General features: G+C 42.5%; 1 protein-coding gene across 1 annotated transcript in view; it reads left to right on the forward strand.

Moving 5' to 3' along the window:
- Positions 1 to 26,177, forward strand: part of TNFRSF21 (TNF receptor superfamily member 21) — a 68,885-nt gene that overhangs the window by 20,274 nt on the left and 22,434 nt on the right. Inside the window, exons 2-4 of the mRNA XM_004590424.4 lie at positions 114 to 765; positions 1,935 to 2,429; positions 25,463 to 25,728. Coding sequence (XP_004590481.2) covers positions 114 to 765; positions 1,935 to 2,429; positions 25,463 to 25,728 — 1,413 coding nt within the window. The remainder of the gene's footprint in view (positions 1 to 113; positions 766 to 1,934; positions 2,430 to 25,462; positions 25,729 to 26,177) is intronic.

The following is a 26,177-nucleotide window of genomic DNA, read 5'->3' on the forward strand; positions in this document are numbered from 1 at the left end:
AGACCTTCAACAGGACCAGTGATGCAGATGTTGCAGTTGTTGGTCCTTTCTGTTTCTCTGCCCCTTCATAACAGAGGTTTTTCTTCTTTCCCCTCCCCTTTTATTTCTTCCAGCTTGGATTGCTTAGCACCGCCACAGCTCAGCCAGAATGGAGAGCTCCGAATCTCATCGGCTCATACCGCCATGTTGACCGTGCCACTGGCCAGGTGCTAACCTGTGACAAGTGTCCAGCAGGAACCTATGTCTCTGAGCATTGTACCAACACAAGCTTGCGTGTCTGCAGCAGTTGCCCCACGGGGACATTTACCAGGCATGAGAATGGCATTGAGAGATGCCATGACTGTAGTCAGCCATGCCCATGGCCAATGATTGAGAAATTACCTTGTGCTGCCTTGACTGACCGAGAATGCACTTGCCCACCTGGCATGTTCCAGTCTAATGGTACCTGCGCCCCCCATACAGTCTGTCCTGTGGGGTGGGGTGTACGGAAGAAAGGAACAGAGATTGAGGACGTCCGGTGTAAGCAGTGTGCTCGGGGTACCTTTTCTGATGTGCCTTCTAGTGTGATGAAATGCAAAACACACACGGATTGTCTGAGTCAGAACCTGGTCGTGATCAAGCCAGGGACCAAGGAGACAGACAATGTCTGTGGCATGCACCTGCCCTCCTCCAGCACGACCTCACCTTCTCCTGCCACAGCCATCTCCTCACGCACTGAGCACATGGAATCCCATGAAGTTCCTTCCTCCACTTACATTCCCAAAGGTAACTTACCACCATCAAATATTTGTTTGAAGACCACTTTGAACCCATAGGAGGTACCAAGAGTGGCCTTATATTAAAGATGTTTCCTTCTTTTTTTTTTTTTAATTTTAGATTTTGTGTGTTCCAAAATCATCCTGTGGAGAAGGGGACCTTCATTTTTATTCTAATTAAATCTAACTTCTTTGGACTTGTTAGAAACATGCACACTCAGAAGTTTTCTATTACAGAAGACCAGTTATTTAGAAACTAGGTCATATCAAACTAGAAAATCAGAATCGAGAGAAATAAGGACAGTGTGTGACCTTCTGTAAGTCATTTAACCTCTTCAGGCCTTGATTTGAAACTTACTGAGGAAATGAGCACTATAAATGTTTCACATTCCTTTCAGATGGAAAATTTTCCAGCATGGAGTCCATTCTGAACAGACACAGTCAGAAGGAAAGGAAGATGAAAAAGGGGAGAAAATTTCATTACATTTGAGAGAGAGGGGTAGATAGAGAGTCCAAGGCGAAGTAAAGGTTGGGAAGGAATGATGAAGTTTCAGGGAGGAAGCAAATTTGTTTCAGGTTGAAGGTAGCTAGCGTTCACATCTGGGAAATATTAAGTGCATTTCCCCCCCAGTTAATTTAATGCCCTTCTTTTCCCAGACAAAAAATTTAAAAAATTAGCCTTTATTTTCAGATCCTTTCTGATTGAACTCATTTCTATGAATTTATAACTAACTTGAATAATGTTTCCTAGTGTACTGTCCTGAGATAATATTTGACCTTCATGATGACTTTGTAAAGACAGCCTCCTGACAGCCGCCATTTTGAAGTAAAGAAATGGGAACAATAATTAAAGTGTTATCTGGCATGCTGAACATACATGTATCTAGTTGGTGCTTGAAATACAGTAGATGTTGCCATGAAGTTCAAATGTTGAATTCCTGGAGTCTCTTGGTTTTGGCACAAGGAGCGAAATTAGCTGTTCAGTTGAGTTCTTATCTTCCACATAAAAATGCTGTTAGAGTCTTTATAAAAACACATAATGTGATTTTTTTTTCTTAAGATCCAAAGGTCATCTCTTCTTTGATTATCTGGCCCAATTTAGAGATGACCAGGGAGAGGAGGATATATGGATCCCCAAATATGGAAAAGCTCTTCCCCGCCTCCTTACTCTTTTTCTAGGCATGAACTCAACAGAACCCAACTCTTCTGCCTCTGTTAGACCAAAGGTACCAAGCGACATCCAGGAAGGGACAGTCCCTGACAACACAAGCTCAGCAGGAGGGGAGGAAGGCACCAACAGGACCCTCCCTATCCTCCAAGTAGTCAACCACCAGCAAGGCCCCCACCACAGACACATCCTGAAGCTGCTACCATCCATGGAGGCCACTGCGGGTGAGAAATCCAGCACGCCTATCAAGGGCCCCAAGAGAGGCCACCCCAGGCAGAACCTACACAAGCACTTTGACATCAACGAGCATCTGCCCTGGATGATTGTGCTTTTCCTGCTGCTGGTGCTTGTGGTGATCGTGGTGTGCAGCGTGCGGAAGAGCTCAAGGACTCTTAAAAAAGGGCCCCGGCAGGATCCCAGCACCATTGTGGAGAAGGCAGGGCTGAAGAAATCCGTGACTCCAACCCAGAACCGGGAGAAGTGGATCTACTACTGCAATGGCCACGGTGAGCCTTGTCTCGCTTTCTCTTACTTAAAAATCTCCCTGTCTTTTTGCCCAATCTGTATTTTTTGAAGGACTGAGGAATGGAGCTTCTGGAATCTCTTGTAGGCCAAGCACTACTTGATCTAGTCAGATGAAAAATGAGATTGATGATATTGTTAGAAGAGGGAATACACTGGCATCTTTCCCTGCTAGCTTAAAATGGGAGAATGTGGTAGAATCAGGAGACATGGAATGATCTTTAGGGACTTTGTTTGACCTTGTCATTTAACAAGTGGGGAAATTAAGTTCAGAGAGATTTTCCTGCCTTGAACTCTTCAGACGAGAGTTTGTTCAGAACACATTGGGCTAGACTGCCTGTCTCCTGAAGGATGGAGCACTTTTTTCTACATCAAGAGGCAGCTAAGAAAGAAGGGGGACAAAACTGATTGTCCCAACTTTGCCCTTTGCATCTAATCCTTGCTATTTCATCCTTGCCACCTCTTCTACATGAACATTTTTTCCCCACTTATCTTTATAGGACCCTATTCTATCAAGGTGAGAGGTCTTTAAGATGATAGACACTCATAGCATAACACTGGGGTCGTCATCTGAGACATAGTTCCTCTTTATGCCTCACCTAGTAGCCAGTGTGCGTTGATCAAGGCTGGAGTACTGTGAAAGTTGTGCTTCTTACTGTTGGCACAGTAATACTGTTGGCATTGTTGTGCTTCTTACTGTTGGCATTGCTTATACTAATTCAGGAAACATGGACTGGTTCTGTGGCGCTGTGAGGTAAGCCACTGTCTGCAGTGTTAGCAACCCATATGGATGCCAGTTTGAGTCCTAGCTGCACCACTTTCAATTTATTTCCCTGTTAATGTGTATGGGAAAGCAGTAGAAGATAGATCAATTACTTGTGACCCTGCCTGCACCCAGGGTGGGAGACACAGATGAAACTCTAAAAGCAAAGAAAAATAAGACAGATACTCTATGTAATATAATCCTTGCTCTCTTAAAATCTTAAATATGCCAAAATGACAATTTTTCTTTAATGTAGCAGGTTTTACTTATGGATACTTCCTTTTTAAAGAAAACTCCCTATACTTTCCCCAAATTTTCTGTAATAAGCAGTTGTTGCTTAAAAATTTAAAGAAATTTTTAAATACGCCTCACTTTGGTTTCCCTTGCCGATCTGGGGGAGTGATCAAAAGGCAAGTGAAAAACCAGGCTGAGGCAAGCATGCTGCACGAATTCTGAATGAGCTGTGTACCTGAAATCTAGCGCAGGAAAGCTTTAATCCCCCTCTCTACTTTCATTATTTTTTAAAGACTTATTTACTTGTTTGCAAGGCAGGTTGAGGGATATGGAGAGATAGAATCTTCCATCTGCTGGTTCATTCCCCCAGTGACCACAGTAACTGCAGCTGGGCAGGTCCCCAGCCAGGATCCAGGAGCTATGTGAGTATAGGGCTCTAGCCACTTAGTTTATCCTCCACTGCGTTCCCATGCGTAGCAGCAGGAAGCTGCATCAGAGAATGCAGCATCTGGCATTGCAACCAGTGTCACATGGGATGTTGGCACCATAGGGTTTACCCACTAGGCCACTGTGCTGGTACAGCTTCCCCCTTGTAACAAAAGAAATAATTTTGTTTGAACATAATCTCAAAATGAAAAATTACAAATATATAGAATAAAAAATACCTGTGTATCTATGCCCAAATTTCCTTTTTGTTAACTTTTGCATTCTCATGTGCTGCCTCTTTTAAAAAACATAAATATATATTTTTATATTTTAAAGTATGCATTGGAATAGTTTGTTATCCATAATGTTATATATTCAGCTATGTTATATGTGTGTGTGTCTGCATGTACAAGCATATAAGCACCAAGTAAACAATGTAAACGCAACTATTTACAATTGACCTCTCACTTTAGTGAAGAATTATCTCTACTTCTATAGCAGTTGCATTCATAGATTATATTATGGTCTGCTACATTTCTAGACTTTTTTTTTCAGTGTAGTTTTCCATAGTCTTCAGAATACAACAAATCGCAGAAATAAAAACTGTTCTAGCAGCAGAAACAAACTTAATGCCACAACCTTAGTCATTCTTATGGCCACAGTAACCTTATGAACCATTATGCCACTGTCCTTAAAACAGTATCCTATTTTGAAAACAGCATGAAAGTGTCAAATTAAACAAGACCTCATCATCGTCTTCAGCGAAAGCAGTATTTCAGTAATGTGCTTCTCAGAAGAAATCACGTGGTCTTATTCAGGTGTAACTACCTCTTCCAAAGGTTTAACCTTCCCCCTCAGGATTTAGTTTTTCTGAAGAATGCTGTTTTTTTTTTTTTTTTTTTTTTAATTTATTAAGTAATTTATTTTCTTCCCAAAGTGATAGTCTCAAGGGAACAACCAGGTAAAAGTCTATTACAAAGAGAGGTTCTGCTTAATAAAAGCCACACCAGGTGTTCAGAGAGGCCTCTAGAAACAATGTCTTATTGATGTTATTGCAGTGAATTCAGCCAGCCCGTAGATTCTGTATAACAGACCTTTTTCTGGCCCTTGTCTCTTTCACAATGAATTGTTCATGAGGATAGGAGAAAACCACGTGGCTCTGGATTGCTTTCTGTCCAAGGTCTTCTAAGGCCTCACTTAGCCCTGCCCACCCAAACCAGACATGCTTTGCTCCTGGATGCCATAGAGATCCTAATGCTCTGAAACTAGGCTGCTGCTTCCTGTTTATCTTGCCAACACGGAGGTGTTATATCATCTACCTCTACTAACCTACCACAGGATTACAGTTTTTATTTAAAGTTGAACTCCACAAAACTGCAATTTGAATTTCCTGGAGTCCGAGTGTTGGAAGCACAGCTTGAGGCCTGAAATGCCTAGTAGGATGGAAGAAGGGAGTGCCGCAGCAGTTTGTAAGCATCTTCTTTTTGAAGCCAGGGCAGTTTTACACTTGATAGGTTAGGATTGGACTGCAGTTTCAATGTGTGTGTTTCAGGCTATGGAAAAGATAGTTTTTTGAAATGTCTTAAACCCAAAAATCTGTTTGGTTACTTCCTAGTCAGAGTGTTATCAAGATGTAAATCTACGGTGTTAACACTCAGTTTATCCTATTTTTGTCATGCTTTGTCCAAAGTAATGGGATAAGTCTGAGGGTAGTTCACAAAGCTCAATTTAATTTCAAATTAAGGTTACTTTTGGGTCACATTGATTGCAAGGGTACACGGAAAACAGTATTCGTATTTGGTCCATTTTGTCATAAAGGGAACAAAAGTAAAACTTGGTCCCATGCAAGGGTCCATGTCTTGCACTGAGGAAGTCTCAAATGATCCAAACACAGTCACTTTGTTCACTTGGTTGTATCTGTGGAAGATACAAAACAGTTTTTCAGTTCCAGTTGATAATGGGGTGGCTAAGAATAGGACCCCACTGCTGTTCTTACAGTGCTGGTTCTGATTTGTGAAACTCCCTTTCTTTCTGTCCTTCCTCTTCCTACTTCAGTCTCCATGCACTGCTCTTCATTCTTCTTCCCCCTTTATCTTAAGGGTACATCAAACAGTGGAATATGGAATTAAACAGTAAACTTGTTTTGATGTGAAAACCTTTTTGAAATCTGTAGATGCAAGGTTTCTTCACAAGATTTGCTGAAAATCAGGTCCAGCACGATATCCTAGCAACCAAAGTCCTTGCCTTGAATGCGCTGGGATCCCATATGGGCACTAGTTCTAATCCTGGAGGATCCACTTCCCATCCAGCTCCCTACTTGTGGCCTGGGACCCTGCACCCATGTGGGAGACTCAGAAGAGGCTCGAAGCTCCTGGCTGTTGCGGCCACTTGGGGAGTGAGTGAATCAATGGATGGAAGATCTTCCTCTCTGTCTCTCCTCCTCTCTGTATATCTGAGTTTGCAATAAAAATAAAATAAAATCTTATAAAAAAGATTCACTGAAAATGCTAATTATGAGCAAAATAAGCCAGACTTTAAAGTTTTTTGGTACCAAAATAAACATGTATTTCCTTTTTTTAAATTTTATTTCTTTATTTCTTTCTTTATTTATTTTATTTATGTTGTAAAGACAGATTTTCAGAAAGAAGGTGATACCAAGAGAAAGATCTTTTGGTAGTTAACTCATCAAGTGGCCACAACAACTGGAGCTGAACCAATCTGAAACCAGGAGCCAGGAGCTTCTTCCAGGTCTCCCATGCAGGTGCAGGGTCTCAGTTTTGGGCCATTCTCTGCTGCTTTGCCAGGCCACAATCAGGGATCTGGGTGGGAAGTAGAGCTGCCAGTACATGAACTGGCACCCACATAGAGTCTCAGTGATTGCAAGACGAGGAATAAGCCACTCGGCTACCAAGCCAGGCCCTAAATGTATGTTTCCATTCTATGTTTCTATTCTATCCCATGAATGTTTTGAGATTCTCTTACTTCTGCACAAAGTGTGAAAAGAGTTCTCAGTAACCTGTTGCCATGTAAATGTTGAAAGTTTGCAAAGCAGGTGCGATATGGAAATGCCCCTGAGAGTTCTCCGGAAGTCAGCTCTGCAAAGTGACTTGGGGAGTAAAACATGGGGAGTTTCTGGCTTTACCCAAACTTCCTTTTTTTTTTTTTTTTTTTTTGCATTCAAGGATGTAAAGAAAAATGATACAAACAGGATGAGAGGCAAAAGGCTTGAATGTATGCAGTTTCAACCATGCTGTTTCTGCTTGGCACATTTTTCATGCTCTGCTTTAGAGAGATAAGAAACATTTCCCAGAGGAGGCATTCCTCGCCATGTAGGCATCTGATGTAATGATACCATCTCCTTCGAATGGGTTGCTGCAGAGATGGTGAAAGCAACAGGGACACGCTATCTCAAGCAAACTGTTTTGAGTTCACAGCGACAAAAGGGCAAAGTGAAACAAGACGTGCTTTAAGAGGTTATTTCTTAATGTTTTTGGCTGTTGCCTCTGCCACTGTTTGTGGGTGTGTCGTTTGATCCCACAGTGAGTTCTTAGAGAGCAGACAGTGGGCCTTACTCTATGTCTCCATGCCCGGTCTATAGCTCTGCGTTTGAGAAGGAGGCGTAAAGGGGTGACGTGAGCTATTTAGTTTATCATTAAAGTGGACTCAAATTATAAATGCAGACTCCTTAATTGGACCACCCACCATTGCTCATAGTTACCACACTATATAGAAAAGACGTAGAACAGTTCCTTCATTACCGAAAGAAAGTTCTGTCATGTTGCATTGGTCTAGAGCACCCATGAGCTAATGAACCTATTTATCCTCTTTAGTGATGAATTGTTTTTAAAGCCATTGACCTATTTAGCTTTTTTCCTGTTGATTTACACTGATATTGGTGATAGAGGTTTAAAATCAAGCTCTTAGGTGGGTTCTTTTTACAGGGAATTGCTGTAGATGCCAGAAAGTATTATTTTTAAAACTAAAGGATCCTTCCATGACACTGGTTTAAAATATGAGATTAGAAACTGTTCAGAGAAGTTTGGCAATATTCCTCATGTGATTTACTTATTTCAAAGTGGAATAAACTATGGATGTCGCAGAGCAAATTGATGTAGGAAATACACCAATTCAAAGACCTTGGCACCTGCATAAATACTTAGGTGCTGTTTTTAACTAGCCTGAACCTAATTGGTCTTATGGGTGGCCTTAAGCAGAGAAGCAAGAGAAGCTTATGGGAGTCATGTGTTTGGGTCAGAGGTAGGATGAGCGAGGCAATGGGAACAATGACTTCTGGAAGAGAGGCAAGAGCAAACCTTGAAATTATATCTGCAAACTCGAGTTCTAGAGTTCTAGATCCAGGAGTTGGTATTTAGCATGGAGATTAAAATGCTTATGGTCTGCATCGACACCTGAGCTCCATATCACAGTGTCTAGGTTCAATCCCTGGCTCCCAGTTCTCCACCTTCCTGTTCATGGGGACCCTGCAATACAGCAGTGATGACTCAAGCAATTGAGTTCCTGCCATACCATTCATGAGGGGACCTAAAGTGAGTTTCTGGCTCCCAACTTTAGTTTGGCCTAGCCCCAGCTGTTCTAGACATTTGGACAGTAAACCACTGAATGGGAGCTCTATCTGTCCACTTGTATCTGTCTGCCTCTAAAATAAATAAGCAGTAGAACTCCAGATTTGCCATTCCCTAGCCATCTGCTTTCACTTGAGACCTTTTACTACTCTAGGTCCATTTACAAGGTTAGAAAATTAGATAATGTATTTTAATAGACAGTTTGAGAGTAGACTCTCTAGTCAACTTCCAACATAAGGAGAAAGTGAGACCAGGAGGGAAGGAAGATGGACGCGAAGTGTTAGTCTCCAGCTCAACCCATTTTCCTTTTAGAGAAATGGAGAGGACTAACTGAGTTACATAGAATATCGTATCTCAGTACTCATTCAGAGCATTGGGAAGGATGCAGGGTGTGTCCACACGAGAAGCATGTCTGCAGTGCAGCTCTTTTATAAAGCATGTGATAGTTGACTCAAGTTCGTTCTTCCAGTGTTGGGCTGTTACTGAGTAGCAGTTGAGAGCCACAGAAATCACGGAGCGGGATAGCCTGGTGTCCAAAGTCCTGGCCTTGCATGTGCCTGGATCCCATGTGGGCACTGGTTCACGTCCCAGCTTCCCCACTTACCATCCAGCACCTGCCTGTGGCCTGGGAAAGCAGTGGAGGATGGTCCAAAGCCTTGAGACCATGCACTCACATGGGAGACCTAGAAGAGGCTCCAAGCTCCTGGCTTCAGATCATTGCAGCTCCAGCTGTTGCAGCCACTTTGGGGAGTGAAGCAGTGGATGGAAGATATTTCTGTCTGTCTCCTTCTTTCTGTATGTCTGCCTTTCCAATAAAAATAAATATATTTTTTAAAAAATCACAAAGGGCTCGGAGAGCTGAGATCCAGATCTGTTCTGATACTGAAAGGATGGATGACCTGGACAAAAGCACTTTCTCTTTTTACATTTTTGCCATTTTTGTAAATGGGAAACTTGAATCCATCATGCAGGTGGTGACCAATGGGATGATCTATTTTTGCCTTAAGTGAGTATTCTATTACTCATCCGCATACTCACATCTGACAAGGGAGACACTGACCCACCATGAGTCCTGTGATGTGGAGTCATGGGCTGTTTAAGTCAGAGGAAGGCAGACACCCTTAATCCCACCTGGGTACCAGAGAAGGACTTTGTGTTTAATGGGGCTTGGAAAAGATTTCCTTGAATTTATGGTAGAGCAAAGGCAGGGTAGAGAATATGCAATGACTGTGTTCTTTGAAGGAGATATTTTTATAGTGATCGAAATAGGAAGAACTTAAATTTTAAATTGTTTATTTCCATCATATGTGTCACCAAAAATTACAGTATTCCAACATTCACCTTGATTGCAAAGGAATTGAGAAGCTCTGTCTGTGGTCTTTTCTGTGTCTGCAGGAGCCCCACACAGTAACTGGATTCTTGGCAATGGGCTTGCATTGGTCACAGGTGAGGGGAGGAGGAATCGTCCCTAGTAAATGTTTTCTGTGCTTTGAAAAAGTTGCTCCTCTTCTGGCGAGAAGCCAGTCCCTTACATCCTCTGAAAAGAGCATTTAGTTTCTGGGATGCATGTGTCCCAGCAACCCCTCCTTCCCGTCTAGCTAATCGTTAGTGCCCAGGTGTGGCTTCAGCTGAACTGAAACTTTCTTTGGCATATGCTTGACAAGACTCATTAGTGGAACCATTACTCTCTTGCTAGGAAATAGATCTTAAATTTTATGTGTGCTAAAAGCAATGTGCATTTGTAATTTGTTGGCACCATGTACTTACATTATACAGTCATCTAGAAAAGAACTTTTTTTAAGAAAAGATATTTGTTTTTATTGGAAAGGCAGAACAGACTGATGGAGAGAAGGAGAAACAGAATGATCCTTTATCTGCTGGTTCACTCCCCAAATGGCTGCAATGGCCAGAGCTGAGCCAACCCTTTCAAGACAAGGAAAACTGTTACCAAGATAGAGATTGAAAACTGGGTTATAGAAATCATTTCTTTCATGTTCAGAAAGGCAATGACCAGTCTAGTTTCACTGACAGGTGGTGGAAAAAGAACCTTGCCAGGAGTAAAATGACTCTCCAGGGGCAAGGCTGTTGTCCATAGAACATACCATTAGCCTTGACAGCCATCATTTCCCTTGGAAAAAATGCTATGACAGCTATTAGGTTAGAGAATTATCATTCAAAGCAAACACTTCCTCTGTACATTGTGCTGTTCTGCTTACTCTGAGATGATGAGGCAAAGTCTGGGACAAATTTGTAACCGGGTTCAATTTTAAAAAATCACAAAGCCAAGACTACAGAATTGACGAGATCGGGCGCGTTCAGGGTGGTATGGCCGTAGACAAGACTACAGAGTTGAAAAGAAAACAAGGACTGATTATTAAACTGATCAACCTGTGATGTCTTCACTTAATTATGTGTATTTGAACACCAAGTTCAAAGCACTGTTCTAGGCCTAGGGTTTACTAGACTTTGGTAACATAAAATGTATTTGTTTTTGGTGCACTTTTGGAAAATTTATAATTTGGAGAGGAGTGGACATCCTGAGGAGCTCTGTTTGTGTGTGTACATGTATATATAAGGCATTTAGAAGAAACCCTATTAATCCTCTCATTTTTCAGCAGATGAAACTGGGGCGTGGGGAAGAAGACGTGCCCAAGGTCCCATGGCCAGTAGGATTGGAGGGAAGCAAAGGCCTGGGTCCTCTGACTTGTGGGACAGTACTCCTTAAAAATTTCCATGTTGTCTCTTTCTGTTTAAGGATTGGTTGGTACAAACAGCTTTGTCGTTTAAAAGTAAGTAAATTGGGCATCTTGAGGGAGAGAATAGAGAGGACATTTGCCCGTATATATCATGGGAGCTGAGGTTGGCTATTGCAGTGAAAGGAGTATTTACTGAGCTGAGAGGTGTAGCCGGGGTAAAGAGGAGAAGCCAACACTTTGTGCCATGTGAGAATGGAAGTCTGCTCGGTCGATGTGTGAGCTCAGGCCCTCACTGGCTCAGGGAGGGAAGCTGTGCAATGAGAACCTTGTGGGTCCTCATGAAACACCCACACCCAAACTCAATCCATATTTTAGGATTGAAACTCAAAAGCTAACCTAAAGTGTAAACCACCGACTTGATGGTCAAATATTTTATGACGTTCATGGATAATCTGTATATTAAGACTGCTCTTAGGGGAAATAATGATATTTAAGAAACAAGACTTAAATTGCTTACTGCAATTTAAAAGTTCACATTGTCATTGAACAAAGCTTTACTCTAGGCCTTGAATTCTGGGTGACAATATTTTTACTTCTTCTATTCTGCCCCTTGTCTATAACTGGTGTAGTTGTGGGAGTAGAATTGTGTCTTACTTCTTTGTATAAATACTTCCCGGAGGGTGCAAGTGTTAGATAAGAGTGGTTTAGCAGGCCCAGCGTGGAAGCCTAGCGGCTAAAGTCCTCGCCTTGCATGTACCAGGATCCCATATGGGCGTTGGTTCTAATCCCAGCAGCCTCGCTCCCCATCCAGCTCCCTGCTTGTGGCCTGGGAAAGCAGTTGAGGATGACCCAACGCCTTGGGACTCTGCACCCACATGGGAGATCCGGAGGAGGCTCCTGGCTCCTGGCTCTTGGCTTCAGATTGGCACAGCTCCAGTCGTTGCAGCCACTTGAGGAGTGAGTCAGTGAATGGAAGATCTTCCTCTCTGTCTCTCCTCCTCTTAATATATTTGACTTTCCAATGAAAATAAGTAAATCTTTAAAAAAAAAGAGAGAGAGAGAGAGAGAGAGAGGTTGAGCAACTGGAGGATGTACCCTGGTTATGTTCAAACATTATCAGAAACTCTAGAATCAGGCATCAGGAATGACTTAAGAAAACATATCACCTGATTGTTAAACCTGCATCATGCAGTGTTCACAAATGAAGACTAAACCAAGTGTGTTTCTCCACTACCGTTTTGTTTAAAGTAAGTTTGCTACCCCCAAACAGGCAAAATCAGAAGAAAATTTAGAGATGGAAAGATAATAAGCTGAGACTACTAAAATAATGTTTCTAATCTTATGAAAAAGTTTCTGCTGTCATGGTTTTTCTTCATCTGCTTTAACAAACACTTATTGCCTACTGAGAGATGTGTTCTGTTCAGTTTTATAAATATTTTCAGAGCCTTAACTTCCCCATTTCACAGTTGGGAGATCTGGGGTAGAAAACAACCCACCCAAAGCCGCATAGCAAGTGGCAGCGTTAGATTTTTTAAAATTATCTTATTTTAGAAATTAAAAAAAAAAGAAATTCATTACTATGCAATTTAATGTATTTTTTTTAAGATTTATTCATTTTTTTTATTACAGCCAGATATACAGAGAGGAGGAGAGACAGAGAGGAAGATCTTCCGTCCGATGATTCACTCCCCAAGTGAGCCGCAACGGGCCGATGCGCGTCGATTCGAAGCCGGGAACCAGGAACCTCTTCCTGGTCTCCCATGCGGGTGCGGGGTCCCAATGCATTGGGCCGTCCTCCACTGCTTTCCCAGGCCACAAGCAGGGAGCTGGATGGGAAGTGGAGCTGCCGGGATTAGAACCGGCGCCCATATGGGATCCCAGTGCGTTCAAGGGGAGGACTTTAGCTGCTAGGCCTCGCCGCCGGGCCCTTTAATGTATATTTTTATGGACTACAGTGCAGTGTTTCCACACATACACATAAGGTAAACCAATCAAACTGGTCAACAAGCCTTTTCATCTTTTTTGTGTGTGTTTGGAGTCTTACAGTTTCTCCTGTCTTGAGTTCTTCATATGCTGTGTAATACATTATTGTGATCTGTGCTGTGAAACATTAGAACTTGTTATTTCTCCCTCTCTCTTTTTTTTTTAAGATTTATTTTTATTGGAAAAGGCAGAGATATACAGAGAGAAGAAGATACGGAGAGAAAGCTTTTCCATCTGCTGGTTTACTCCCCAAGCGGCGCAATGGCTAGAGCTGAACCTTTCTTAACCCAGGTGCCAGGAACCTCCTCCGGGTCTCCCAGTGTGCGTGCAGGGTCCCAAGGCATTGGACTGTCCTCCACTGCTTTCCCAGGCCACCAGCAGGGAGCTGGATGGGAAGTGGAGCAGCTAGGACATGAGCCAGCATCCACATGGGATCCTGGATGTTCAAGGCGAGGATTTAGCCAGTAGGCCATCATGCCAGGCTCCTATTCCTCTTTTTTAGGTTCTTTTTCTTTTTCTTTTTCTTTTTCTTTTTTTTTTTAAGTTTTAATTTTATGTGAGAGACACGGAGAGACAGAGCTCTTTCCCTGCTCTGTTTCACTCCCTAGTGCCAACCTCAGCTGGGGCCCAGCCAAGCCCACAGCAGGTCTCCCACGAGAGGCTGAGATCCAAGCGTCTGATCCATTGCCTGCTGCTTCCCAAGCTGTGCAATAGGAGGTAGTAGGATGCATCCATGACTCAAGTCCAGGAACTCTGATGTGGGGTGCAGGCTTCCTAGCCACTCTCCAGAACACCCACTCCCAGTGCTATCAGACTGTATTTTGGTGCTCATTATCTAACCTGCCTTATCCCCTAGCAACCCAGGTTTTAAACTCCACCATCAAACTGACTTTAGACTCTGTTTCTTAATAGCCAGAATCTGAATTTCTCGTCAGTTACTTGGTGATAGAACCTTGTAAGCTTTTGTGGTGAGTTATTCCAAACCATACTGAATCAAAAAAATAGTTTTTCCTTGCACAAAACCCAGCTTGTTCTGAATTAAAACCCCTACAGAATATCAAAATGACTTCTCTGTAGAAGTCACACTAATGTCCTTATTTTTATCATGAATTGCTTCAAATGAAAGAATTCTAAAGCCTAATTCCTAATGACGGATGACTATTCAGGACTGTGTGAAAGAATATATAGTAATAAGCCCTGTTTCAGATCAATGAGAGGTTGCCTGGAGTCCTGCTAATCAGAACTCATATCTGCTTACCTCAGTGGCTTTCCTAGGAGTCCTGTCTGGCTTTCCTAGCACCAGATAGCAGTAACAGCTGCTGCATCCACAGAGCCTTCTCTCCTTTGCCAGGTAGACTGCTTGACTAGAAATTCCAGACACTCATCCTGTCTGTCAGACCCGATTTCCTATGGGAAGTAGACTTGAAGTGTAAACACCAGGAAGCCTGGCTGAAAGGAGCAGCTTACTCCGTTTGGGAGGCTCTTGTGTCCCAGCGTTGCAGCCCCAAGGCTGAAGGGCAATCACACGTCATTTTACAGGGCAAGAAGAGCTGGCCGTTCCACTGCATACACTCGGCCCTACTGCCTTTTCCACCTTTGCTTCCAATAATACCATTTCCAGCAGACTGCACCTTCCTATTTAACCTCTTGGGATGACCAAGGATAATAATGTACTTAAAACCATTGCAGGAGAAAAGCCATAGCAAAAAAATCATTATCTCATGCATGAAGTGACTGGAGACATGGCTTTGGCCTTTCGGTTCAGAATGCTCCCCACCCAGGCAACTTACCAATGGCTGTTTTCAAAGAAAAGATAATTTTTTTTGTTGCCTATCCAATCCTATAATTTATCTCACAGCTTTTGAATGTAAGTTATTTGGAATATTGAAAAACAAATCAGCATGTTCCCCACATAGGACACAGATGCAAATAAGGGAAAGAAACATTAAAAAGTCCCTGAAAATCTGTGTCCTTAAATCAACACGGTCAGGTGTTATGTAAGTAGATTTTGCAGAGGAGAAGGAATTTCTAGAAACTTCTTGATCATTCTTCATGAGTAGTTTGTGGTTCACATTGCACTGTACATTTAGAATTCGATGTATTGGATTTTAACAAATAAGTGGAACCAATTGTAAACTGAAAACCAGAAATAATCTGCATTGCATCAAATCAAACTACTAAGGAGAAAAGATCCTGCAACGAAACTAGCAAAGGGCGATGGCTAAAATATATATTCAAAATGTGCTAGAATTAGTGGATTATGTTAATAATGTTAGCCGTAGTCTCATCTCTTTTTCTCGTTTTGCCTCACAGCTCAGATCCAGTTCAGATGTCAATTCTTGGTTTTCGTCTTCCTGGCCTATTGGCAGCATTTGGCACTCTCCGTTCCCTTCTCCTCGATTCATGTTCTTCCTTGAGCCTCGCTCCCACATCCTCCACATCATAGACTGTTCCCTCTCTGTCTCTGTGGCTGGATCCTCATCTCCCCGATCTCTAAACAGCACTTGCACTCCTTTGCTACCTACATGGTGTTTCTCACTTTTTGACCCCTGGCTGTGAATATCATCTACTTTCTGGTAGTCCCAATGGCATAAACTAATCCTCGACTTTGACCCTGAGCTCAAGCTGGAATATCCTCCTGTCTGCTTGACAGACCTGGATTTTTAACAGGCAGCTCACTCTTACTGATGTGCAATGCTGAATCCCAAACTGTACTTCCAGATGAATCCATCATCACAGTATGTGGCCCTCTTGAATTACTGTTGTTTAGGTCAAAATTTTAGAGACATGGCCGCGTAATGGTTAAGGTCCTCTTCTTGCACTCCCAGGATGCCATGTGGATGCTGGCTCATGTCCTGGCTGCTCCACTTCCCATCTAGTTCCCTGCTTGTGGCCTGGGAAAGCAGTGGAGGACAGCCCAAAGCCTTGGGACTCTGCACCCACATGGGAGACCGGAAAGAAGTTCCTGGCACCTGTCTTCGAATTGGCTCAGCTCCAGCTGCTGTGGCCACTTGCGGAGCGAATCATCGGACGGAAGCTCTTCCTCTCTGTCTCTCCTCCTCTCTCTGTATCTGACTTTCCAATAAAAATAAATAAATCTTTAAAAAAATTTTAGAGACATTCTTGACCCCTTTATATATTTCCCACCCCTTATCTAATCTATTAGCAAACCCAGCACTATTCCGGGTAGATGCAGAAGTCCATGATCTCCTGTCACCTCTATGGCCACCTGTTTGACTAAACCACTCTTAACATCCTCTTATAATTCACCAAGACTTGCAACTAGTTGTTGCATTTTCTGTATGTGCCTCCTTCAGCCTGTTCTTGGTATAATAGTTGGATGATGCTGTTTACACACTGAGTGAGATTATGTCTTTTCTTTCCTCAAAGACCCAGTGTAACCAAACTCCTTCCCACCCTCCAGTTTGCTTCCAGTGACTTCCACCGCTCCCACCACTTGCTTGCTGCAGCCACATCAGCCTTCCTGCTCCTCCTTGGACAGGCCAACACCCTTCCTTCCTTTGCACCTGCTGTTCCATCTGTCTGGAACTCCCTTCCCCCAGAGAGCCATGCAGCTTGCCCCATTTGGGTCATGACTCAGTGTTAGCGAGACCACCACACCCCATCCCCTTCCCTCCTTAGCAATCCTCAAGATCAAACACGCTTTCCATTTTGCTCAACTTGATTATGTTTCTCACTTCCTCTCAGCAGGACAAAGGCTTTGTGAGGAAAGGGCTTTTGTTTCACTCTTCATTCATTCATTCATTGGCATCCACCTAGTGCCTAGAGTAGCGTCAGGCACTAAGAAGGTGTTCAGTAAATGTTTGCCAAATGAGTAAACTAACAGCTTCAAATGAGGAGGAAGGAGGCCTTTTGTTTTACTGTTTCTCTTTCTGTGCTGGAGTCAGTTATTTTTCCTCACAGGATCAGTGATATCAACTTCTTCCATTTAGAAAACTGCGTATGGCTTTGATGGTTTGTCACTGGAAAACATTATGTCATTTAACTTCCAAGAGATCATAAGCACCGTTTTTAGTAGCTGCTAAGATTCAGCTGAGTTTATAGTTATTGTCAATTTGAAACAAGTTAGCAAGTAATTCTGTTTGAGAAATCGTTTTAGGGGAGTTAAGATAAAATCCAAGCTGCTTGTAGCAACTTTCTGCTTCAACTAGGGAAGAGTACCTTTAACCAGGTATACTGTGTTCCCAGCACTGATAAAGCAATTCCTGTGCAGTGAGTTAACTGGGAATGATCCTTGTTCAGATAAGTTTTTAATCATCTTGTGATGGGATGATTGCTATGTACTCAGTACACAGGTGGGCTTGCTGCTTTTGAGAGCAGAGATCATGGCTTTAGTGACTGATCTTGGCAGAGGGATTTCACTGGGGGAATTCAGAAGACTTTTCCTACTTGTGACCTGTGGTCTCAGTGGTAAGAGGGCACTGGCAGAGGCAGCCGACTTGCATAAGAACTGGGTTCCAGGAAGCCCAGGACCCACCCTTTGAATACAGAATGGGACTGTGGCCCTTTCTCCTCGTTATTGTGTAGATTCAGTAAGGATGCATAGCAAGGGTCTGTGGACACTCATGTTCTCAAGGGGCTGAAGTAACAGCTGATGAGATTACAGATGGTGAGAAGCTCAGGCAAAAGGACAAGGGTAACATAAAAAAAAAAATCATGCATTAAATGGACTCATACAGTGCCTCAAAAATATCTGTTGTATTCCTGCTATGATCTAGACTCTGGGTGGAGCTGGTGATAATAATATTCCAGACAGATGTGGGATCTGGACAGACTATAGTCAGAGGCAGCAACTAAGAGGATGTGTGAAATAGAATACTGATTCCAACAATGCTGAAGCCAATTTATTCCAGTTCCTGAACCTGACATATGCCAATCTTAAATTGTATACATTGTGTTTGTCTTTGCCCCTATATCTACAGTTTGAGAACCTGGAATTATAAGCTGTCTCTTAAGAGCGTGTCTTTCACAGATTCTGAAGGAAGCTGTGTTTAAGCTCACATCTCATGTTTTTCGCATGTAGAAATCCGCATGGGAATAATTGTGCAGTCATCTTTCCTGGGAGAAGGTTAAACGTTAATTGCCTCCTTGGGAATTTTCTCATTATTCAGCCCTTCTCTTTTGTACAAAAATATGAAGAGCTAGCATGCACTTGGCAAGTAGGAGAGATGCAGTAGAAATGCTTATATCCTTTTTTCATTTTTTTAAAAAAGATTTACTGATTTTTATTGGAAAATCAGATTTACAAAGACAGAAAGATGACTTCCATCAGCTGGTTCAGTGCCCAAGTGGCCACAATGGCTGAAGTTGAGCTAACCCAAAGCCAGAAGCCAGGAGCTCCTTCTGTGTCTTGTACATGGATGCAGGGTCCCAGACTTTGGACTACCCTCCACTGCTTTCCCAGGCGACAAAAGGGGAGAGCTGGAAGGGAAGTGGAGCCCGTGGGATACCAGCTGCTGCCCATAGGAAATCCTGGTGCATGCAAGGTGAGGACTTCAGCTGCTAGGCTACCGCGCGGGACCCAGCTTGCATCCTTTTAAATGATAGATTTGGTAACATCAAAGAGTTTAAGCCCTTATTAATCTCTTAATGAGCCCATTCTGTGCAAAGCTTGGCTGGACAGCATGAAACTCCGAGTGCTGTGTTGTGTGCTGACAGGTGGCTGTGGCTCCCTCCAGCGCTATCTGCACTGTTCTTCATGTCTTTCCAAGGAAGACCTTCATAGGAGTTCTCTGTGAAGATTCTCACTTCAGGGATTCATCTCCAAAGCAAAGGGACTTTGGTATCTTAATTATAAAGGTCAGGTTTTTACAAAAAGAGAAAGAACCTATAGGCAGTGAAAAAATGATCCTCAAAGTGAGGTTGTCCTTTGGATAACATAACGTTGAATTCAGGGTTTTATGCTAAGCTGGAAAATGCCGTATCTTCCGTAGTCACACAGTTTGTCACTGCAGGCCTGTAGAAGTGAGGTTCCAGGAAGCCAGCAGTCTGCTGCTCTGCTTCGTGGTTCAATGCCTGTAATGCTGGTGCTAAAGGCAATGTTTACGTAGAACTCTTTCCACCTCTTAGGTACATTGTCCAAGCAGAAGTGGAGGAGAACCAACAATGTACTGAGACTTTGCACTGGACGCTTTTAATTCTAGATCTGATGAACCACCCTAGCAAATATTTCCATTTTACTAACATTTCTGAGATACAAAAACCTTTAGAGCTTGTCATTTCCGCACAGTCATACAACTAGCAAGCCAGGGGAAAACTTGAAACCATACCAGATGGATGATCATCCCGCTGCTCAGTCCCTCCACTTATGGTGTCCTCTGAGGGATGTGGTCACTTACCTTCTCAGCTCTGGCCAGGTGCAATCTCTGGGGCTTGATTCCTTTGATTTCTTTTGGGGGAAACTTTTTAAACATAAGGAAAAAAACTAAGCATCTTGTTCGGCTAGATGATAGACAATTTAACACGTGGTACTATTTCCAGTTTTGACAAAAGCTCTCAGAACCTCAGAACTTTTTTTCAAAAGATGTATTTATTTATTCATTTATTTTCTGAAAGGCAGAGTGACAAAACAAGATTTAGGACGAGGTCTTCCTTTTACTGGTTCACTCCCCATGGCTGCAATGGCCAGGCCAAAGGCAAGAGGCAGGATTTCCATCCTGGTCTCCCACGTATTTGGCAGAATCCTAAGCACTTGGGCCACCTTCCATTGCCAGATATGTGAGCAGGGAGCCAGGTTGGAAGCAGAGCAGCTAGGATTTGTACTGGCGCTCTGATGTGGGATGAGATGTTCTAAATGGCAGTTTAACATGCTGCATCACAACACTTGCAGAACGCTGACGAGACAAATAACCAAGGCACTTGCCAGGCAGGGAGGTGGTCTCCATTTAGTTGAGATTGAGAATTGTATTGTCTTTCAGGTACAAATGTTTTTTATGCTGTCTGTTTGTTTGTCTCCTTTCAACAAAAATGCTTTTCTAAACTTTCATGTTATTTAGTGGCTCTGTTATAGTCTCCTTAAATTGCAGTATTTGCAGGGATTGGTGAACTACAGCTGACAGTCCATATCCAGCCCTCTTCTGGATTTATTCACTTGTGCTGTCTGGCTGCTTTCAAGCTCTGCCAGAATGAAGAGTCTCAGCAGAAAACATACGATATGGTCTCAAAACCTAAAATATTTATTATTGTTGTTACAGAAAATACACTAATCTTTTATTTAAAAATAATTACAGGATTACAGTGTCAGTAGAACTAAACTACCAGGGGCTGGGTAACTTCATAAACAAAAGAGTTTTATTTAGCCTACAGCTCTGGAGGTTCAAAGACAGAGTGCTAACTGTCGCAAGTGAGGGCCTCCTAGGCGGAGGCCTGTCAACAGTGGGAGCACCGGTACCTGGTGACGCCAGAGTCCGGAGTCGAAACAAGGGTCAGCTTTGTGACTTTCCACTAGGTACCACCTCTGAAAGATTCTGCGCTCCTGTCATCACCACCATACTAGGTTCCAAACTCCCATACACGAACCTTTGGGAGACACACTCAAGCTACCTAAACTACAGCATGCTGTGATAATTTTAAAGACATGAGCTTGTTAGCAACAGAGAAAACAGTTCCAGCATGTGAATAATCAGTTACAACAAGCTGAAAAAAAACATACACTGCATGGCCAGCCCAGAAGGCGTTTGTATCTAGACTATAGAAGGCAATAATGCTCCTCTGTCACGTTGCAATCGCTGTAGTCACAGCAGAGGCACCACTAGCCGAGTGGGTGACCTGGCACTAGACGGCAACCACTCAGACTCGTTACCAGTAAAACCTAACAGTAAGAACTATGTGCTTACAAAATACAGTCCTTTATATATGTGTGTTTGATGATTTCATGGAAAGTGTGCATGAGTATGCATGCATTTCAAAAACTTAGTGTACTAAAGTATTAACTAATCTTTCAATTCCATTTTCCATGACATTTTTGAAGCCTCCTCTTGTGTATTATATGTACCACTTCAAAAAGAATTATAAGATAAGTATCAAGTGAAGTAATAACATCAAAAGAAGACTCGTTTCACCATGATCATCTTAGGACACAGAACTTTGAATTCCTTTGTGTAACACATTCTCCTCCCTCCCCGCAGAGTTAATCTCTCAGTTTGATTATTCATCTACTAATTTTCTTTATAGTTGTCGTATATATACATATTTCTTTTTTTTCCTAAACACTGAACACTTTTAAAGCCCAGCTCATATGTATTTCGTTTTTGTTTCATTTTCTTGATGGTGCACTCTTCCTATCTTACAATTGCTTAAAGGTTATCAGCTCAGTGAGTGCAGCCTGCATACTCTTGAGACACTCCAGTAAGTTTCTCTTTTCTCTTCCAAGGCAGTGATGGAGAGGGCAAGGGCTAGTTCACACTCATCTGCTGGTCTCTTCTCTGGAGGTCTGTTAAAGTGCTGAGGGGAAAGTCTAGTGTCACCTTAGGGAGCCTGTGTTTCCTCCAGCTTTGGTGTATCAGCTCCACAATGGGAAGGGCTGTGCCAAAGAACATTGCTGACTCCGGCAGGTCGCAGGGTTGACTCCACGTTTTTGTAGTAGGAAAATCTAGATGAGTAAGAGAAAAAGATGAAATCTGATTTGTGGACCTGAAATTTAACTCTTAGCCAATTTTAGTTGAAGGGAGATCTCATTGCATTTTCTTCCTTTTTTTTTCCATCTCGTCCCTCCCCTTTTATTTGTGGCTTTAAAAATATAAATATTGGATTGTGGAAGAAGGAGTTGTTGTGACAGTTTTTTTTGACTCTGAAATTACTTGTATAAATGCTGTATGTTTTCATGCGAAATGCATGAAATCTTAAATTCTATGGCTTAGTACATGGAGCATTTATAATGATAAGACTACTTCCAAAAATAAATTAACTCCACAGAAAATGTTAGTCAGCATATCCCCAGAAACCATAGTGAGTATCTCCATTGTACAGTGAGGAAGTAGACATGACAGTGGTTTGCCCAAAGCCACACTGTCATTGGCATAATGAAGATTTAAGCACTGCTCCTACTTTAAAAAAATATAGTCATGTTTTATTGTAAGACACTGTAGACCCTAGTCAAATTGACCTAAATTAAGAATCAAAGACTAACCAGTTTGGGGGTGTTGGGAAGAGTCTAACATATTAACCACAAAGAGTTGGCTTGTTCCTTGAAGGTAACTGCGGGGTTTTTAATACGACTTGGGCTTTGAGGCATCTCTTTGCTTGGAATCACAAGTTCTGTGTCTGACTGTATGCTGGTATGAAAACTGAAAAGCCACTGATTCAAGGATACCTTGCAGTGCCATGGAAAATTGTGTGAAAAGTATAGTAATGTCTCAATTTTTGGAATACATCTTTTCTTTTTGTAGTTTTTCTGTGGGACTCTACTGTGTTGTAGTTGACAAAAATGTGATCACCTACTGTGAACTTAGTTTTGAAAGCAATTTCGAGGGGATTTAGGTTGTGTATATTCTTATACTTTCCCAAGTCATCTGCCACAATTGCATCGCACAGAAAATATTAACGTAGAAGAACCACAAAGTCCTTCATTTTTCAGAGAAACTTATGCAATAGTATTCTTTTCTTAGGCAAAAAAATGATAGCTCATATAAATATTTTCCTTGATAATTTGTCGGAGGAAAAGAGTGTTATTTTCATGGTTAACTTCTGGTTAATTGAAAATTTGGTAACTGTAAACTCCGCTTTATTTTTCCTTTCTTCTCTAAAACTCAATTGAGAATGTAATTCCAGGCCCCGGCGGCTTGGCCTAGCAGCTAAAGTCCTCGCCTTGAATGCACTGGGATCCCCTATGGGCGCTGGTTCTAATCCCGGCAGCTCCACTTCCCATCCAGCTCCATGCTTGTGGCCTGGGAAAGCAGTCGAGGACAGTCCAAATCCTTGGGACTCTGCACCCACATGGGAGACCTGGAAGAAGTTCCTGGCTCCTGGCTTTGGATTGGCTCAGCACCGGCCATTGTGGTCACTTGGGGAGTGAATCATCGGATGGAAGCTCTTCCTCTCTGTCTTTCCTCCTCTCTGTATATCTGACTTTCCAATAAAAATAAATAAATCTTTTTTTAAAAAAAGAGAGAGAGAATGTAACTCCATTCACCCTTTCTTCTTCTTCTTTTTAAAAATAATGAATATTTAAGATATGTTGACTATAGCAACTTTGGTATCTGGTCATATGAATATGACCTCATTCAATGACCTAGTATTTATTCAGAGGACTCATTAGTTTATTGATGCCAAATACCAGAGCCCATTTCCTATGTGGGCTGTATACATCTACCTTAGGTACAAATTCAGGCAAGAACAACTTATGATTGCAAAGAGGAGATGTTAAGTGAGAGACACCAAACTAGTTCCCCAGGGAGTGCCTCACCACATAGAGATTTTGTACCCAGTGTTTATCATGAGTTTGCAGATTTGGGAACCACACACACACACATTCACTCACATACTTCAAGTGACAAATGAGCCAGAATGACACACATTAATTCCCTCCTTTTCTACTGTTTTGCTTCCCAGAGTTTTAATGATCATCTGTGGTCAGTATTAGTCTGGAAATATTAAATGGAAATTTTCAGAAATAAACAGTTCATAAGTTTTAATGTGTGTTGTTCTAAGTAATGTGGGAAACGTTAGAACTTTCCAGTACATCCTGCCTGGGCTCAGTGTCCTCCTTTGGTGCCTGGGATCCTCACTGTGCAAACCACTTGGACTGTGATGGCAACTGTCTTGTCCTCGTGTTTGTGTTCAAGCCCTTATTTTACTTAATAATGGCCCCAGAGACAAGAATAGTGACTGGCAATTCAAATAACCTTAAGAGAAGCCACAAAATTCTTTTCATTAAGTGCAAAAGTATAAGTTCTCAACTTACTAAGGGAAAAAATTCATATGCTGAAATTCCTAAAACCTATGCTAAGAATGAACCCTCTGTGAATCTATGAAGAAGGAAAAGGACATTTGTGCTAGTTTTGCTGTTTTGCCTCAAACTCCAGAGGGTATGGTCTCAGAGGGTGTGTGAAGTGCTTAAGAAGGAAAAATTTAAATTTTAGAGTTCAGTACCCTGTACTTTCAGTCATCCACTGGGAGTCTTCTGCATATCAAATTATGGGGGACAGAAATTCAGAATAACCACCCTTGGTCATTTGCTTAAGGCATTTTCTCCCTTGGAAGGAAGTATGCATTGACAAATTTAAGCATGGTTAAACGTATGGATTTTTTAAAAGATTTATTTATCATTTTTTTTTGTAAAGCCAGATAGATATACAAAAAGGAGGAGAGACGGAAAGGAATATTCACTCCCTAAGTGACTGTAACAGCTGGTGCTGTGTCCATCCGAAACCAGGAGCCAGGAACCTCCTGCAGGTCTCCCACATGCGGGTGCAGGGTCCCAAGGCTTTGGGCCGTCCTCGACTGCTTTCCCAGGCCACAAGCAGGGAGCTGGATGGGAAGCGGAGCTGCCAGGATTAGAACGAGCACCCGTATGGGATCCCAGCGCATTCAAAGTGAGGACTTTAGCCACTAGGCCACCACTCAAGGTCCCATGTATGGATTTTTAAGTAAGAACCATGTATCTTTGTGATATGGAGCCAGATGCCTAACTTAGAATCCTGAGTGCTTTTCCTCTTACCTGTGCAGTTGGAATGTTAATGTCTTATAAAGCTATTCAATGAACTAAAGCCTGAACCTCATGCCTGGAAGTTGTTCACTATTATTATAATGTCACTTTGTCTATTCTCTTGATTATAACCATGCAAATCGTATTAAATCACTGCATAATAAACATCATTAAATTGCTTTTGGGCCTTTAATTAGTGCATAGGAGGTAAGATATTCTTAAGGAATACTTCTGTCTATTTCTAGGGACTATTTCTAGAATATGCACTCCTTTCCTGATAGTTCTGGATAAAGTCCAATGCAGTTGTAATTTATCACTTTGGGTTTTCTAAATTCCATGGAGTCACCCTTTTTTTTTTTTCCGTGCGAGAGCTTCTCATTTTTTGAGATTCTGGTTGTATTTAGAAATAATAGCAACCTCCCGCTTACAACCTTGTTTGATTGAACTTAGCTTTCAAACATCTTTTGGGCATGGTTTGTTGTATTTCCACCCTCACACTGCTCCTCCTACATGCAGGAGATGATTGAATTGTCCCCACGTGTTTACAGAAGGCAGTAGATTCCTTCATCACGGAGCAATGAGGAAGCTTGCTTCTTCTAATTCGTTGAAGCGGCCTAACCCAAACACCTTCCCTCACATGCCTTCATGTATTTTATCTCCGGTGTAGGTATTGACATCCTGAAACTTGTAGCGGCCCAAGTGGGGAGCCAGTGGAAGGATATCTATCAGTTTCTATGCAATGCCAGCGAGAGGGAAGTGGCTGCTTTCTCCAGTGGCTACACAGCAGACCATGAGCGGGCCTATGCGGCTCTGCAGCACTGGACCATCCGCGGCCCTGAAGCCAGCCTTGCCCAGTTGATTAGTGCCCTGCGCCAGCACCGGCGCAATGATGTGGTGGAGAAGATCCGTGGGCTGATGGAAGATACCACCCAGGTAAGGGAGCCCTGGCTGTACGTGTCTCTGCCAGGAACCCTCGTCCTTGTGCTTTGAATTGTATTTGGTATGATGCAACAGCCACAACATACCGCACCCACCACACCCTGACCTTCCAGGGCAGTGACTCTGAATCGTTGCCATTAGAATTTTCTAAGGAATGTTTTCAAAAGTCTGATCAAGGCAAGTGTTTGACGCAGTGGTTAAAATGCAGCTTGGGACTCCCTGTGTCCTTCATCAGACGGCCTCGGTTTGAATCCAGGCCCCACTTGTAATCCTAGCTTCCTGGCAGTGCATACCCTGGAAGGCAGCAGGTGACGGCCCCAAGAAGTCAAATACCTGTCACGTGGGAAGATGGTGTTGAGCTGTTGGAATTTGGGGAGTGAACCAGAAGTGAAAGAGCTCTGTCTGTGCCTTTGTGCCTTTCAAATGAATACAATAAAATTTAA

The sequence above is a fragment of the Ochotona princeps genome, chromosome 1 (assembly GCF_030435755.1).
Source record: "Ochotona princeps isolate mOchPri1 chromosome 1, mOchPri1.hap1, whole genome shotgun sequence".
NCBI classification, from domain to species: Eukaryota; Metazoa; Chordata; class Mammalia; order Lagomorpha; family Ochotonidae; genus Ochotona; species Ochotona princeps.